This window comes from Oryctolagus cuniculus, chromosome 7, assembly GCF_051225735.1.
Source record: "Oryctolagus cuniculus isolate XC-2025 breed Fujian yellow rabbit chromosome 7, ASM5122573v1, whole genome shotgun sequence".
Lineage (NCBI taxonomy): Eukaryota > Metazoa > Chordata > Mammalia > Lagomorpha > Leporidae > Oryctolagus > Oryctolagus cuniculus.
The window spans coordinates 162,329,448-162,346,256 of NC_142873.1; the positions used below are offsets into that span (position 1 = coordinate 162,329,448).

The window sequence follows — 16,809 nt, forward strand, 5'->3', positions numbered from 1 at the left end:
CGCCCGTGTGTTACAGGCGTCTCGATCACACGTGGTGCCGTGGCGCCCGTGTGTTACAGGCGTCCGGATCACACGTGGTGCCGTGGCGCCCGTGTGTTACAGGCATCCGGATCACACGTGGTGCCGTGGCGCCCGTGTGTTACAGGCGTCCGGATCACACGTGGTGCCGTGGCGCCCATGTGTTACAGGCGTCCGGATCACACGTGGTGCTGTGTTGCCCGTGTGTTACAGGCGTGGCCCCTGGGGGGCACTTTGGTGCCCATGTGTTCTGGCGTGGTCTCCAGGGGTCACTGTGGTGCCCGTGTGTTACAGGCGTCTGGATCACATGTGGTGCTGTGTTGCCCGTGTGTTCTGGCGTGGTCTCCAGGGAGGTGCTGTTGTGCCCGATGTTACAGGCGTGGTCCCCAGAGGGCGCTGTGTTGCCCTGTGTTCTGGCGTGGTCTCCAGGGGCCGCTGTGGGGAGGTGGTGGGGCCTGTAGGAGGTGGGCCCGCGGGAGGTGCTCAGGGCCCTGGGGCTGCGCTCAGACTTGTTCCAGCAGAGCCGTGATAAAGCCGCTCTGCCTCCGGGCTCTCCACGTGCCCCTTGGCGGGCGAGCTGTCTGCCGCTGAGCGCTCGGGAAATCTCCCGGTGCAAGTGGGCACCTCCTCGTGCCGGTCGGCACGAGCTGTCGGGCTCGAGGCTCCTGTGACGCTGGCCTTGCTGGTGTCCTGCAGGCCGCCCCGGAGCTGAGGTTGGGAGAGCCCGAGGGGCTTTGGTTTCCATCTGGCAGGGCTCCAGGATCCCACCAGTTGCCTGACATTCCAGGGAAAACTGTGTTCTGGGAGGAGGGGCCTGTGTACGCAGCAGACGCTAGGAGAGGCCTGTGGTTTGTAATCCAGGCAGGCGGAGGTCTGACGTGGCCGGGATGTGGTCACAGGGAGTCTGGATTCTCTGCGTGGGGCCGGTGCTTCTGTAGCCCCCGCTGGCCGCTGTGGTCCCTGCGAGCAGCGGAGAGGCCGAGATGTCCGCTCTCTGGGAACAGGGGCTGAGGCCGCCGGGAAACCCCAGAGTGGGGCCAGCAGGGCAGGGGCCCACCTGCCGCCCAGGAAGCTGGCACCCAGAGGGATGTGTTGAGAGGACGGAGCGCCCCTGGAGCAGGTGCTCCAGGCCCGCTTTTCCCGAGCGGAGGAAGGGGTGTTTGGGGGAAGCTGTGTCTCAGCCCAGGCCCAGGGCTGGGGTCTGCAGTGAGGATGATGCACAGCCTCTCAGCTGGTGTGACCGTGTCCCGGGTTAGGGCCCCCGTCCCCCACCGGTGACTGTGTCCTGGGTTAGGGCCCCGTCCCCCACCTGTGACTGTGTCCCGGGTTAGGGCGCCCCCGTCCCCCACCGGTGACTGTGTCCCAGGGCAGGGCGCCCCTGTCTCCCACCGGTGACTGTGTCCCGGGGCAGGGCACCCCTGCCTCCCACCTGTGACTGTGTCCTGGGTTAGGGCACCCCGTCCCCCACCTGTGACTGTGTCTTGGGTTAGGACACCCCATCCCCCACCTGTGACTGTGTCCCGTGTTAGGGCCCCGTCCCCCACCTGTGACCGTGTCCCGGGTTAGGGGCCCTGTTCCCCACCTGTGACTGTGTCCCAGGTTAGGGCGCCCCTGTCCCCCACCTGTGACCGTGTCCCGGGTTAGGGCGCCCCTGTCCCCCACCTGTGACCGTGTCCCGGGTTAGGGCGCCCCTGTCCCCCACCTGTGACCGTGTCCCGGGTTAGGGCACCCCTGTCCCCGTCCCCCACCGATGACTGTGTCCCAGGGCAGGGCGCCCCTGTCCCCCACCTGTGACTGTGTCCTGGGTTAGGGCACCCCTGTCCCTGTCCCCCACCTGTGACCGTGTCCCGTGTTAGGATGCCCCGTCCCCCACCTGTGACCGTGTCCCGGGTTAGGGCACCCCTGTCCCCCACCTGTGACTGTGTCCTGGGTTAGGGCCCCTTCCCCCACCTGTGACTGTGTCCTGGGTTAGGGCCCCGTCCCCCACCTGTGACTGTGTCCTGGGTTAGGGCCCCGTCCCCCACCTGTGACTGTGTCCCGGGTTAGGGCCCCTGTCCCCATCCCCCACCTGTGACCGTGTCCCGGGTTAGGGCCCCGTCCCCCACCTGTGACCGTGTCCTGGGTTAGGGCCCCATCCCCCACCTGTGACTGTGTCCCGTGTTAGGGCACCCCGTCCCCCACCTGTGACCGTGTCCCGGGTTGGGGCCCCTGTTCCCCACCTGTGACCGTGTCCCGGGTTAGGGCCCCTGTTTCCCACCTGTGACTGTGTCCCGGGTTAGGGTCCCGTCCCCCACTGTGGTGGTCTGGGTGGCTGTGCAGGAAGCTCTGCTCTGATGTGACTGTCACCAAGCACAGCTCCACTGACGCTTTAATCCCAGCCGTGGTGGAGAGGAAGGGGACGCAGTGGTGTGCACCGGTGAGGACTGGCTGGCCTTCATTCCTGGGCGTCCCTGCTGGCACCTGGCCCACTGGGCCCACGTTTCTCTTCTACGTGGCATTAGTGCCAGGGTTGGGGTTGAGCACCGCCGAGGAGACAGGCTGCCCACGGGAGCGGGGTGCAAAGTTGAGAGCATGAGCCTGGGAGCTGGGCCTCAGCTTGTCCACCCCTGCCCAGAGCCCCGGTCCTGATCTGAGCATGGGCCCTGGCACGCAGGGGTTCCCACTGGAGGGGCTGCGCGGGGCAGGCACCTGGGAGGGGCCTGGCTGGCCGCGTGTGGCCCTGACACCCCAGTAGAAAACCACTGAAGGGCTCCGGATAGCTCGGGTCTTCCCTTGCAGACGGGGGAGGAGGGCTGCTGCGGGCCCGGTCGCAGTATCTCCAGCTCTGCCTCTGGGCTCGGTGGCTCTAGGGGCCACCACCAGTCTGCTGACGCCCGCTGCCCGCCCTTCCAGCTGTGAAGAACGTGGTCCAGGCGCGGAAGCTGGCCGACGTGGACAGCGAGCTGGCTGCTGTGCTGCTGACGCACGCGCGGGCCGGCCAGGGGCCCCAGAGCAGCGGGCATGAGACGGAGGCCGCGCGCCGGCGCAAGCTGGACAGGATGCGGTCGGTGCGCCTGCGGGAGGGCGGCGGGGAGCTCGGCGGCCTCCGGCCCAGCGTGCTGGTGAGTGGGAGTGCCGGGGCTGCCCTGCGCCCCCTTGCAGGGTAACACATGGCGGGACGTCAGCTTCCAGGGCGTTTGCAAGTCACGATGACTGGGGGTGCTCCCGTGGATTCTGGGGCCTCACCCCTGTATGGGTCTGGGGGAGCCCCTGGTCTGTCTCGGGCTGCAGCCTGGCCCCTTCTGGCATGGGGCAGCTGCTCTAGGCCTTGGAGTGTGCCGAGCAGCCCCCAGGGCCTCGCTCTGGGACAGAGGCACAGGAGCACACCTGTCTCTGAGCTGTAGAACACCTGCCAGCCACCGCCTCCAGGGGCGTCTGGGAGGGAGGGGCCTGGCCTCAGGACGGCCGGCCGTGGGGACACTGAGCTGGCGCCATGGCAGGCAGGGCCCTGGGTCCCTTCCCGTGGACTCAGCTTGCAGAGTCCGGCCGGTGAGCAGCGTCAGCCTTGACTCCTACCTGAAGCCAGTGCTGTCCAGGGCCGGGCGTGCTGTGGAGCAGGGCAGGCCCCACTGCTGCCAGGGCCACAGGGAGGGCAGCAGCCGGCGAGGGAGCCCACGCCCTGGAGCGCGGCACAGTCCAGCGGGGCGCGGCAGGGGCGACGTTCCAGAGAGGGGCTTTCCGGGCTGAGGCCCCTGAGGCTGACGAGGCCGGGCTGGGGCCACGCTGTGTCTCGCAGGCTCGGCAGGGCCTCCATGCGCAGCACCTGCGGGACCTGCAGGTCATCGACGCCTACCGCGAGCGCACCAAGGCGCAGCGCATCGCCAGCGTGCTGAGCCTGGCCATCACCACGCAGCACACGCTCTGCGCCGCCCTGGGCTCGGCCGAGTTCTTCGAGTTTGCGCTCAAGAACCCCCACAACGCGGCGCACACGGTGACCATCGAGATCGACAACCCCGAGCTCAGGTGGGAGGCTGCTGGGGGCCGGCCCTGGTTCCTCTCCCGCTGCCTGGTGTCGGGTGGGGGTGCCGCCGCCGTGGGACCCTCGCTGGGCGGCGCGCGCCGAAGCCTGCGCTCTGCGTCCCCCAGCCTCATCCTGGACAGTCGGGAGTGGAGGTTCTTCAAGGACTCGGCGGGCCTGCACACGCCGCTGGAGGAGGACATGTTCCGCCTGCGCGGCAGCCTGGCCCCCCAGCTCTACCTGCGCCCCCACGAGACTGCCCACGTGCCCTTCAAGTACCAGAGCTTCTGCGCGGGACCCCCGGCCGCGGTGCAGGTGCTGGCGGGCGGCAGGCGGGGCCCCGCGAGCGCTTCCTGTGTCCCCGCACGCCCCTTGCCGGTGGCAGCCGGTTAGCCCTGGGCCTCCTGCGCCTCTGTGCTGACTCACGGGCCCTGCGTGGCTGCCCGTCCTTTGTCCTGCCGGTGGGCGTCGGGGAGGCCGGCCTCCTCCTCCAGCCATTCCTGGCTGGGTCGGCATGGCTCTCTGAAGCCGTGGCGGCGCTGAGGGACCCAGATGTTCACAGCGTTTGCCGCGCCAGGCGCAGGCCCCCTCCCCCGTTTGCTCCTCTGCATGACACGCAGACCCAGGGTGGGTGGTGCGAGTGTGCACGGGGAGGGGAGGGCGGGGATCTCAGGGGTGACCCCGAGATGGGCCCAGGTTTCCCCCCTGGCTGGTGGACAGGCCAGGAGGACCTGGGGAGACCTTAGGCAGAGCTGTGTCAGGCCAGGTGAGCTGTGACAGTGGGGGTGAGGCTGGTCCGTCCCAGCTGTGGCCTGGGGAGGGGGTGGGGTGAAGCGGGTCCTGTGTCCAGACCTGGCCACCGTCCACTCCACCCCGACCCCCACTGATCTTGCTCACAGGCCTCCAACGAGCTGAGCTCCCGGCAGGGTGTGGACGCGGGATGCCCTCAGAAGTCCAGCACCATGCCCACTAAGCACGCCAAGGTAAAGGGGCAGGGGGTGGCCACCGCCCCCCACGGCCCACGGGACCCCCCCAGTCTCCCACGCCCCACAGTGTGAGCCAGGCTCTCGCGTGGACAGAGTGCAGTGGATCAGCTTGCTGAGGCAGGGGCCGGGGCCCGGTCTGGGCGGTGAGTGGTGGGGGGGCGGTTTTCATTCCTCACAGGCACTGACCGGTCCCTGGGCAGGGGAGGCGTCGAAGCAGCGCCCCAGCGGCGGCCGTTCTGCAGCCCTGTGCTCGGGCTGTGGGCCTGCCACCCAGAGTGACGCTGTCACAGCACAGGGCCACGGCACAGGCCTCCTCGTAGCATCCCCTCGACTGTGTGTGTGTGTGTGGCCACACGTGTATGCATCTATATGTACGTGTGAGTTTGTGTGTAGCTGTGAGTAAGGGTGTGTGTATGTATGTGAGCATGCGTGTGTATCTGTGTGTGTGTCAGTGTGTGACTCTGGGTGTCAGTGTGTCCATGACTCTGCGTGTATGTCTGTCAGTGTGTCCGTGGCTCTGTGTGTATGTATGTGAGTACATCTGTGTGAGTACATTGTGTGTGTGAGTGTCAGCCTCTGTGGCTCTGTGTGTGTGCACCTGCGTGTATGTCTGTCAGTGCGTCCATGGCTCTGTGTGTATGTATGTGAGTACATTTGTGTGAGTACATTGTGTGTGTGTGTCAGCCTCTGTGGCTGTGTGTGTGTGTGTGTGTGTGTGTCCATGGCTCTGCATGTGTATCTTTGTATGTGTGTCAGTGTGTCTTTGGCTCTTTGTGTGTGTGCATGTATGTATGTCAGCGTGTCTGTGGCTCTGTATGTGTGTGTGTGTGTGTGTCAGTGTGTCTTTGGCTCTGTGTGTGTGTGTGTGTGTCTTTGGCTCTGTGTGTGTGTGTGCGTCTTTGGCTCTGTGTGTGTGTGTGTGTGAGGGTCAGCCTCTGTGGCTCTGTGTATATGTGTTTCTATAGCTCTGTGTGTGGGTCTGCATGTATCTGTGTGTGTGTCAGTGTGTCTTTGGCTCTGCGTGTGTGTGTGTGTGTGTGTGTCTATGACTCTGTGTGTGGCTCCGCATGTGTATCTGTGTGTGTGTCAGTGCGTCTTTGGCTCTGTGTGTGTGTGTGTGTGTGTGTGTGTCTTTGGCTCTGTGTGTGTGTGTGTGTGAGTGTGAGAACCAGGTGGGCTCCTCCCTGAAATGAGCTGTGCTTGTCGGGCGCCCACCCGTTAGCAGCCTGCTGCTAGGACATTTTTTGGAGGAGCTGAGCCACCATCGTTTTATGAACTTTCAAAGCTTTTGTGGACAAATGGCCTTTTGTAGCAGTTTTAAAGAAAAAACAAAAGCTTTGTCCCCACCCCACCGAGCAGAGGTCAGGGCAGCCCCAGTCCCAGGGTGGGCTTCCGCCTGTCGTCCCACTGTGGCTGCAGCCTGGGCCCGCTGGCCCCTCACCAGGGGAGCCTCGGCTTCGCCTGCGTGGGGGCCGTTCCTGCTCGTCACCCGGCCGTACGGGCTTGGGGGCCCTGTCCTCGTCACCAGGGCAGTTGGGGGCACAGGGCTCAGGGCCACGGGCAGATGCACAGGAAGGACAAGGCTGGTGTTGAAGTGCTGTGGGCGCGCTCGGAGACCGACCTGACAGGGGGCCTGGGCCGGGGCCGCAGAGGGAGAGTGCGGAAACTTCTCTGGGTTTGGCGGTGCCCGTGCGAGTGGACAGCGCGCGGGAGGACTGGCCGCTGTGTTTTCGGGAGGCACCTGCTGGTCAGCTGAGAGGAGTTTGGATGAGACTCCAGGGGTTTTCACGTTGCGGTAATGTTGATGGTGAAATGCGATCCCTTCACGTGGACTTGGAGTTTTCCTGAAAATCCCGGGATTTCATTAGTTTTCAGCGTCCCTCACAGATAAGGACTTCCCCGACTGGTCACGTGCCATCGCCACTACCCCGCGTTCACCCGAGTCCTCGGCGTGGCATCTGGTGTCCGGGCTGCGCCTGCTGGCCCTTTTCCTGCTTCCTGGCGTGGGTCAGGAGGTGCTGGGCGTGGGCTGAGCACCGCCCCGCAGAGGCCACAGTGCCCGGTCGTCATGGTGGGCTTGGTGCTGTCGCCTGCTCCTCCAGCGGCTCAGCCCACGCCTGTTACACTCCCTGCGGGGCCCAGGAGCCGGCGCAGCTTGGGCACAGCCATGATGAGGTCTCCGTCCGCCTCAGCTCGCCTGCCTGGGGAGCCGGTACGCGCTGGGGCTCTCCGCTTTGTTCATGAAGCTTCAGGACGACGAGCTGTGCCCTGGCTCCTGAGAGCACGGGGGTCCCTCGTCTCCTGCTCTGTGGCCAGGCCAGCCTTCGCGAGTGAACTCCTGTGACTCTGAAAACAGGACGTTGCTCTGAAGTCACTTCAAGCTTGGAGACCCGCTGCCCCAGGTTTCCCGCCGTTCTCCCCCGTCCGACTTGTCCTCTGGATTTGTGCGTTGCTTTTCGGAGCAGTGTGAGGGCAGGTTAGCAACACTCGGCCCCGCTGCTCCGTGATGCTCAGAGCCGGCCCGTCCTGTGCAGCAGGCGCCTGGGTCAGGAATGGCCCGTGATGGCGTCGCCACGGCCGTCCTCGCGCTCGCCGGTGGCTCGTGGGTCCCCGTGTGCCCTGGCAGCCCTCCTGTCCCCGTGGTGGCTTGGGGCGTGCGGGCTGGTCACCTTGCAGAGTGCCCCTGCTGGCCTTGGCTGACCTTTGCAGTGTGTTAGGGGACGCGGCTGGTCGTCCTGTGAGTGGTGTCGCAGCTTTCTCGTGCGGTCTCGCGTTGTCCCCAGCTGACCAGTGCCAGCCCCCCATGCTGGCTCCTGTGTCCTGTTCCGTTGTCCTTATTCTTAGATTTCTTCCTTTCTGTGCTCCAGGCCCCGCTTGTTTTCTTGTAGCCAACAGCAGAGGGTCCTGCTGTGAAGGAGGGCAGTTAGAAGCCGGGGTGTGGGGCGTAGTACAGGGATGAAGTCAGAGAAGAAACCAGCGAGTGTCCCGTGAATGCCGAGTAACAAACGCACTAGTTCCAGAAAAAGGGCAAGGAAGACGCATGACGCCCACACCTCAGTCTAGGTCGTGAAGGTGGTGAGACGGACGGAATGTCACATGGAATTCAAGAGGTTGATCATAAGATTACACAGAAGTATCAGAAGCAAACGCACGAACTACTGAAATCCGTACCTGACATGAAAGAAAATTTCTCCCACGAAATTGAGACTTTAAGAGAAATCAAAATGAAATGAAGAATTCAACAGAACAGACATGCGGTGGAGAGCCTCAACCACAGAATCGGTGAGACAGAAGAAAGAATGTCAGACTTGGAAGACAAAGCACAGGGAGTTACACAGTCAGACCAAACACAGGAGAGGAAATTAGAGAACTAAAACTCACTGTTGGGGATCTACAGGAAACCATCAAGTGACCCACACACGCACGGGTTCTAGGAGTTCCTGAAGGCGTGGAAAGAGAAAGGACTAGAAGGATTTTGTAGTAAAATGATAACAGAAAAGTTCCCTAATTTGAAGAGAGAAAGGGACGTCCAAGCGCAGGAAGCACACAGAACTCCTAACAGACACGACCACGGCACATGGTAGTCAGACTCTCCACAGTGAGACATACAGAGAAGATTCTAGAATGTGCACGAGAGCAACGTCAGATCACGTTCAGAGGATCCAATTAGACTCACAGAGACGCCTCACCAGAACCCTGCAGGCCAGGAGAGAATGCGAGATACAGCCCACGTCCCAAGGGAAAAAGGCTGTCACCCAGATATTATGCCTGCAAAGCTCTCATTTATGAAGAGGTGGAATACAGACCTTCCACGACAAACAGAAACTGAAAAACTTGTCACCACCCGACCAGCCCTGCAGAAGATGCTTAAGGATGAGCTGCACACAGACACAGACACAGACACGGCCGTCGCTGTGGAAGAAGGGGAAGGAAGGCGAGCTCCCAGTAAAAGAACAAAGGAAATCCAGAGTAAACAATCGGAACCTTCATGGAAAAATGGCAGGGCAACGTCGCTACTTCTCAAGCCACCTTGAGTGTCGATGGCCTCAGCGCCCAGGTGCAGGACACAGACTGGCTGAGTGGATGAAAAACAAAACCATCTGTGTGCTGCCTACAAGAAACATCTCACCAGCAAGGACGCACGCAGGCTGAACGTGCGAGATGGAACAAGGGGTTCCCTGCCAGCAGAAACCAAAACAGAGCTGGGGTAGCCATCCTGACACCAGACGAAAGAGACTTTAACACAGAAACCCTGAAGAGAGACAGAGGGGCACCACGCAGTGCTTCAGGACCCACTCAGCAGGAAGATGAGACTATAGTAAGCGTGTGTGCACCGAGTCACGGGGCGCCTGGCCATGCAATGTTCATGGATCTAGAGGGACGCAGGCTGCGCACAACGGTACTGGGGACTTCGGCGCCCACCTTAACGCTCATCCTCTGCGTGAAATTACTCCGCCTCTCGGTGCTGCTTTGGCAAGAATTTTTCAGTTTTCTCTGTTTCATTTTGAAGCATTTACATTGTGACGACTTCAAGTTCACGAATCCTTTTTCTTGCTGTTTTATTTTCATCCTACCCAGCACAGTTTTCATCTCAGACATAATTTATACCAGCAGAAGTCATGTGAGCATTCTTTCTGTGTCTTCTGTGTGTCTGCATGTGCACAGCGTGTGGTATGTAGATGTGTGCACATGCATAGCAGGTGTGCCATGTACGTGTGCAAGTGCACATGTGTGCTATGTATGTGTGCATTGAACAGCATTGTGGCATGCGCATGTGTGTTGCACATGTGTTGTATGTATATGCGGGTGTATTGCACAGTGTATGGCGTGTGCATGTGTGGCACAGTGTGTGTGGCATGAACATGTGTGTTGCACAGTGTGTGGTGTGTACACACGTGTGGTATGCACACATGTGTGTATTGAACAGCATTGTGGCATGCACATGTGTGTTGCATGTGTGTGGCATGTACATGTGTGTTGCACAGTGTGTGTGGTGTGTACATGTGTATGTGTACACCATGTGTGGTGTGTTCATGTGTGTGTGTGTGCATGTGCACAGACTCCTGCTTCTAGCTGTAGAGACAACACCGTGGGTTAACCCCAGGCTCAGTTGGGCATCCGGGTTGTTCCTGCTGTCTTGCTTCCTGTTTGTCATTCGCAGCTCCTGTCCCGTGATTTCCTTGTCTGCCGAATCCCCCCGGGTGTGGTCTGCTGGCCACACGGTGGGTCTGCGTGTCTCAGCGTCCGTGTGCTGGCGTGATCAGGGCGCCGCAGCTCCGGCCGTGTGTGGCTGTCCTCGGTCCTGGTCGTCTCCGTTGTGACATCACGCACTGGGGGTGCCTTTTTCTGACTACTGCCAATACATAGAGATTCTTTTTAAGCTTCACTTTGTTTCTAAAATGAAAATATTTCCACAAATCTAAAGTCAACCTGTAACACAAGAAATGCAGGGTCTTCAAAAGTTTCATGGAAGCCGGCGCCACGGCTCACTAGGCTAATCCTCCACCTTGCGGCGCCGGCACACCAGGTTCTAGTCCCGGTCGGGGCGCTGGATTCTGTCCCGGTTGCCCCTCTTCCAGGCCAGCTCTCTGCTATGGCCAGGGAGTGCAGTGGAGGATGGCCCAAGTGCTTGGGCCCTGCACCCCATGGGAGACCAGGAGAAGCACCTGGCTCCTGCCATCGGATCAGTGCAGTGTGCCAGCCGCAGCACGCCAGCCGTGGCAGCCATTGGAGGGTGAACCAACAGCAAAGGAAGACCTTTCTCTCTGTCTCTCTCTCTCTCACTGTCCACTCTGCCTGTCAAAAAAAAAAAAAAAAAAGTTTCATGGAAAACACTGATTATGAAAAAACGGTGCATGGATTTCAAAAGCTTTTTCACCAAAATAAACTTTAATTCCATTTTCTGTGGACTTTATCAAGTCCTTGTAGGTTCGGAAAGATCATGCCTCTGTCTCTCTTCCTCTGTGTGGTTCATGTGAGTGTGCGTGTGTGCACATGTGTGTGTACATGGTTTGTGTGTGCGTACATGGTGTATGTGCATAGATGTGTGTGTATATGGTGTGCATGTCCATGATTGTGTACTGTGTGTGTATACAAGGTGTATGTGTACATGGTCTATGTGTGCATGGTGTGTCTGTACATGGTGTGTACGTATACATGGTGTGTGTACACGGTGCATGTGTGCCTGGTGTGTGCGTGTGTACCCAGTGTGTGTGTGTGTGTGTGTGTACATGGTGCATGTGTGCCTGGTGTGTGCGTGTGTACCCAGTGTGTGTGTGTGTGTGTGTACATGGTGCATGTGTGCCTGGTGTGTGCATGTGTACCCAGTGTGTGTGTGTGTGTGTGTACATGGTGCATGTGTGCCTGGTGTGTGCATGTGTACCCAGTGTGTGTGTGTACATGGTGCACATGTGCCTGGTGTGTGTGTGTGTACTCAGTGTGTGTGTGTGTGTGTACATGGTGCACATGTGCCTGGTGTGTGTGTGTGTACTCAGTGTGTGTGTACATGGTGCATGTGTGCCTGGTGTGTGTGTGTGTACTCAGTGTGTGTGTGTGTGTGTGTACATGGTGCATGTGTGCCTGGTGTGTGCGTGTGTACCCAGTGTGTGTGTACATGGTGCATGTGTGCCTGGTGTGTGCGTGTGTACCCAGTGTGTGTGTGTGTGTGTGTACATGGTGCATGTGTGCCTGGTGTGTGCGTGTGTTCCCAGTGTGTGTGTGTACATGGTGCATGTGTGCCTGATGTGTGTGTGTGAACTGTGTGTGTGTGTTGAGATGAGGGTACCTGTGACTCCAGTTGTCCGGGTGAACACATCCGGGCAGCCAGGTTGGGCAGCTCTGTGCAGCCCCAGGAGAGGGGGTCTCCGGCCCCTTTATCTGGGCACGTGGAGCCCTGCTGCCCTCCCTCCGCCCTCAGGACGCCCGGGGGTGAATGTCAGGCTCCTTCTGTGGGCGCGCGTCTGGGGATGTGGGAAGGTGGAGTCACGCCGGGTCATTTGTGCGCTGGGACTGCCAGCCTTTCTCAGTGGCGTGTGCAGAGCGTGCGCCCCAGGGTGGCCGTGTAGCCACGCGCCCTCCCGTGCTGCGCCGTCCTGGGCCGGGTGGGCGGTGCCCTGGGGTGGTTCTGGCTGCTGCAGGCCTGTCCCTGTGTCTGGCACTGCCGGTCCTTCCGCCTCATGGGGGAGGGGCTGAGGGGATCCCTGTGCCCTCTGAGAGGCGGAGGCTGCCCGTGGGCGTGGCCTGACGCCGGCCCGCTGCCTTCCTGCAGGTCGTGTTCCGAGCGGCTGGCGGCAAGCCCCTCGCCGTGCTCTGCCTGACGGTGGAGCCCCAGCCGCACGTGGTGGACCAGGTCTTCCGCTTCTACCACCCGGAGCTCACCTTCCTGAAGAAGGCCATCCGCCTGCCTCCCTGGCCCAGGCTCCCAGGCAGGTCCCCGCCCCCCGCCCCAGGGCAGAGGCGTCTCCCACGGTGGCAGTGGCTTCACTGCTTCGTCTGCCTGCGGCCTGGGGTCACTCCTGCCGCCTGCCGTCGTGGGTTGAGTTGGCAGCTGTGCCGGTGTGTTCTCACTGCCACCATGAAACACCGGGCAGCCTAACTTCACACAGAGGGAGGGCCGCTTGGCTCACAGCTGCAGAGAGTCGAGGTCACTGCCGGCATCCGTGTGGCTCTGGTGAGGTCCTCGTGGCCGTTGGCAGGGAGAGACCTGTCACCAGACAGAGGCCAGATGGGCGGGCTGCCCTCGCCCCTAGTGGGCTGCCCCTGGGGACCTGAGCAGCTCCAGCGACCCCTCCTACCTCCTGGGGATCCAGGTCCTCCCTGGGATCCTGCCACCCTGGGGACCAGGCCCAGCACATGGCCCCTGGGGAGGCGCCGCATCCAGACTCCCTGGAGGTGACAGGGGCACCTTTGGTGGCTGGCTACTGCCTTCTGCAGCTCTCGGCTCCCTCTGCCTTCGCCGCACGTAGCGGTCGTGCCTGGAAAAGCCTGGCTTCCTTCCCGCTGGGGCCTTGGGAGCAGGCGCAGCGCCCGTGCTCCCCGGGACCCTGTGGATGACTCCCTGAGGCGGTGGCTAAGAAGCGGAGGTGGGCGTGGCCGTGCCGGCAGCTGCTGCTCTGGGCTGAGCTGGCATCTTTGTTGTCTCCACTGCAGGTGCCCCCGTGGGAATGCCAGCCGAGGAGCCGCCGGTCCACGTCCGGTGCAGTGACCCAAACGTCGTCTGCGAGGCTCAGAACGTGGTGCGTGGGTCGGGGCCCGTCTCGCCAGGGCCCCTGGCCGCCTCCTTTCCGGTTCTGGGCCAAGGGGAGCCTCAGGGGTGTGTTTCACACCAGGTCAGCTGTGTCATCATCAGAATTTAAATTTAAAAAGGGCGTGAAGCACAGTGAATGCTAATTAAGTGCTTATTAATTGCCATTGTGTGAAGGATAACGCAAGCATTGTGTCATGGCTGGTGAGGAAACCTGGTACAATCTGCAGAGTGTAATTGCTGGAATCCACACAAGATCAACGCTAACGATGTCGTGTGCTCCGAGAGCGGACAGCGTCAGCCGGGGCGGGGCCGGGCCGGGCTCGAGCCGGGGCGGTGGGCGGCGCTGGCACTGATACGCCCCGGTCTGCTTGCCAGGGCCCCGGGGAGCCGCGGGACGTGTTTCTGAAGGTGGCCAGTGGGCCGAGCCCGGAGGTCAAAGACTTCTTTGTGGTCATTTACGCGTGAGTCGGCAACCTGTGGCCTGGGCGCAGGGGGAGGCGGTGCCCGGCCACGAGGGGCTACCCCTCGTCCACCTCGGAGCGGGAGTGGGCCTTGGCCTCGGGAGCTGCGGGTCTGCCGCTTGGCGCTGAGTCCCGGGGCCAGCGGGGGAGGCACAGACGGCCCGGCAGACGGGGACGTGCGTGTGTGCGCCCAGAGACAGTGGCCGGTGCTGGCCAGCACGGTTCTCTTGCTGAGCCTCGGGGGGAGATGGAGAGTGGCCGTCCTCACCCTCAGCCCTGAAGAGGCCACGTGTTGTCCTGGGCTTCCTGGCCCAGGTAGGTGGCCTGGCCCCTTCCTTCCTCCCAGCCTCCGGGAGCCTCACCTGCAGTCCGGGTGCCGAGCCGCGTGGGCTCCTGTGGGTGGCCTCCAGCCTCCTTCTCCCGCACGCCGTGGGGGCTGCAGCCTGTCCAGGGGACAGTCTGGCCAAAGCGTCCACTGTCCCTCCTCCATGTGTTGTCCCGACCTCCCCGCGTCCCCCACCAGGCAGGTCCTGGGTGCAGAGAAGTGGTGCACGGGCCACGGCCCCACCCCGAGTGCCGGGTGGGCGGTCAGTGGGCTCCGGTCCTTGTGCCCTCGGCTGCCTCTGGGCGGCGCTGCCGTCAGGGCGCCCACACGCTCCTGTCCCGCTGCAGGGACCGCTGGCTGGCCACGCCCCTGCATACCTGGCAGGTCCACCTCCACTCCCTGCAGCGCGTGGACGTCTCCTGTGTCACAGGCCAGCTGACCCGCCTGTCCCTCGTCCTCCGGGGGACACAGACGGTTAGGAAAGTGAGAGCCTTCACGTCGCACCCCCAGGAGCTGAAGGTGCGGCCTCTCGGGGGTCCGTCTGCTGCTGCGGCAGAGGGCGGCTGGAGAGGGTCGGGCGGGGCGGCTCTCCGTCACAGTGCTGGGCCGAGCGGCCCGTGGCGGAGGCTGGTGGTTAGCGTGGTCGTGAACGTTAACGACGGAATTCGCGCAGCACAGCCACGCGTGTGGGTGCCGAGGGCAGGGTAGACCTGCGCCGGCTGGCCTGTGCCGGGTTTGATCTTCAGTTTTGTCTCACTGAGAGGCAGAGAGTGCGTGTGCTCCCGTCGGGTCCACTCCCCAGATGCTGCGAAGAAGGCGGGGCTCTCCCAGGGCTCCCACACGGGCACCACGAAGGCGACGGCTTGAGCCGTGACGCTGCCTCCCAGGGTGCACGCTGCGCGGTGCGGTGCGGGCGTCTTACCCTCTCGGCCAAGCCCGCCCTGGCGGGGCGTGTTTGGCAGTGGGGGCTGGGCCTGGGACAGGGGACGGGTGGGTGTCTGATGACAAGGGGCCTGTGCCCCCGCTCGGGCTGCCCCGAGCTTGGGGAACCTGGCAGCCTCTGGGCCCTGACTCGCCTCTCTTGCCCTGGAAGACGGAGCCCAGAGGGGTGTTTGTGCTGCCGCCGCACGCGGTGCAGGACTTGCACGTGGGGGTGAGGCCCCGGAGGGCCGGCAGCCGCTTCGTCCACCTCCACCTGGTCGATGTGGACTGCCACCAGCTCGTGGCCTCGTGGCTCGTGTGCCTCTCCTGCCGCCAGCCGCTCATTTCCAAGGTGTGTCCCTGGGCTGCGTGCAGGCCGGGCGACGGTGGCCCGGGCCCCGTGGTTCTCAGCGCTGGCTTGTCGCCGGGTCCCGTGCCTCGGCTGCGTGGGTCGGGTGGGTCGGGTGGGCCGGGTTCTGTGCTGGGCGGGGTGGGGGTGTCGCTCTGGCGAGCTCGGCCGTCTTCCCTGCGTCTGGGGCCCCGCACGGTGTGGGACAGGCTGAGCAGATACTTGGCAGAGAGCCCTTGGCTTCGTCACGGGTGTGTCTCCCCCTCCAGGCCTTTGAGATCACGATGGCTGCGGGGGAGGGGCAGGGCGCCAACAAGCGCATCACCTACACCAACCCCTACCCCTCGCGGAGGACCTACCACCTGCACAGCGACCACCCGCAGCTGCTGCAGTTCAAGGAGGACTCCTTCCAGGTGCGGGGGCGGGGCGGGGTGGGGTGCCCCTCCAGCCTCCCCCCAGCACCGTCCCGGGGTCCTGGGGCAGACGGGCCTCTCCACCTGCCAGGGACTGGGCCAGGCTTCTCTCGAGGGTGGGAGGGGGCGCACAGGAGAGTTCCGGTCGGAGCCGGAGTTGCCTGTCGGGGCAGCGCGCCCGGCTGGAGTCTCGGGCAGGCCTTGGACGCCCTGGGGCTGACCCTGACCCCCACAGATGTGGCGAGACGGGAGGGCGGGGCCGGCTCAGGCGGCACCGGGATCCTGCCGCTTCCCAGGTTGGAGCGGGCGAGACCTACACGATCGGCCTGCGGTTCGCGCCTCGGCAGAGTGCGGGGCAGGAGGAGATCCTGATCTACGTCAACGACCACGAGGACAAGAACGAGGAGGCCTTCTGCGTGAAGGTCACCTACCAGTGAGGGCGTGGCCGGGGCGTGGCCGCCTGCTGCCCCCCGCCTGTGGCCCCGGGGACTCAGCCGGGCAAGGCCAGGCCCCGGCGCCCCGTGGACGCCCGCGTGGTTGTCGCTGACTCCGTCTAACTCTGATTTGCTTTCAGCAAAGTGCATTTATGAATCATCCTAAATGAGAAAATTATGTTTTTCACACTAGATTTTGTACACACACAATAAATATATTGTTTGCTACACCCTGTCTTAGGCTGGTGCTACTTCCTACCTGTGTTTCAGGTTCCTGAGTGAAACACAGAACACGAGGTTTCTCGCAGTCGTCTGCGCTTCTGCCCGTGCGGCGTGGGCGGCTGGGCCGGGGGCACCTGCGGGGTGCAGAGTGGGCCTGGGCGTGGCAGGGTGGAGCCGGGGCTCTGAGGGTGAGGCTCGGAGGAGCACAGCCGGGGTGGGGGTGTGGGAGGCGCGGTGGGGGCTTGTGGGGAGCGCCGACCCCTCTGGTGCCCACCGGGAACCAGCGTCCCCTCTCAGAGGAGCTGGGCAGGGCTGTCGGTCTCGCTTGCACCACACAGTGCTCCGGCCACGCTGGGGTCTGCGATGTCCCGAGACAAACTTCACGCCAGATCTTGAAGGTTGGAGCCGCGGCTTTCTCTTGCCTCCCCCACGAGAGAG

General features: G+C 62.8%; 1 protein-coding gene across 7 annotated transcripts in view; it reads left to right on the plus strand.

The window, feature by feature from the left end:
* NPHP4 (nephrocystin 4) overlaps positions 1-16,380 on the plus strand; it is a 116,214-nt gene extending 99,834 nt beyond the window's left edge. For all 7 annotated transcript variants that reach the window (XM_070079390.2, XM_089301557.1, XM_089301559.1 and 4 more), the window contains 11 exons: positions 2,911-3,119; positions 3,794-4,020; positions 4,144-4,330; positions 4,915-4,998; positions 12,269-12,425; positions 13,150-13,235; positions 13,622-13,707; positions 14,380-14,551; positions 15,126-15,305; positions 15,572-15,715; positions 16,012-16,380. In XM_070079390.2, coding sequence (XP_069935491.2) covers positions 2,911-3,119; positions 3,794-4,020; positions 4,144-4,330; positions 4,915-4,998; positions 12,269-12,425; positions 13,150-13,235; positions 13,622-13,707; positions 14,380-14,551; positions 15,126-15,305; positions 15,572-15,715; positions 16,012-16,152 — 1,673 coding nt within the window. In that variant the 3' untranslated portion in view covers positions 16,153-16,380. The remainder of the gene's footprint in view (positions 1-2,910; positions 3,120-3,793; positions 4,021-4,143; positions 4,331-4,914; positions 4,999-12,268; positions 12,426-13,149; positions 13,236-13,621; positions 13,708-14,379; positions 14,552-15,125; positions 15,306-15,571; positions 15,716-16,011) is intronic.
* Positions 16,381-16,809: the final 429 nt, after the last annotated feature.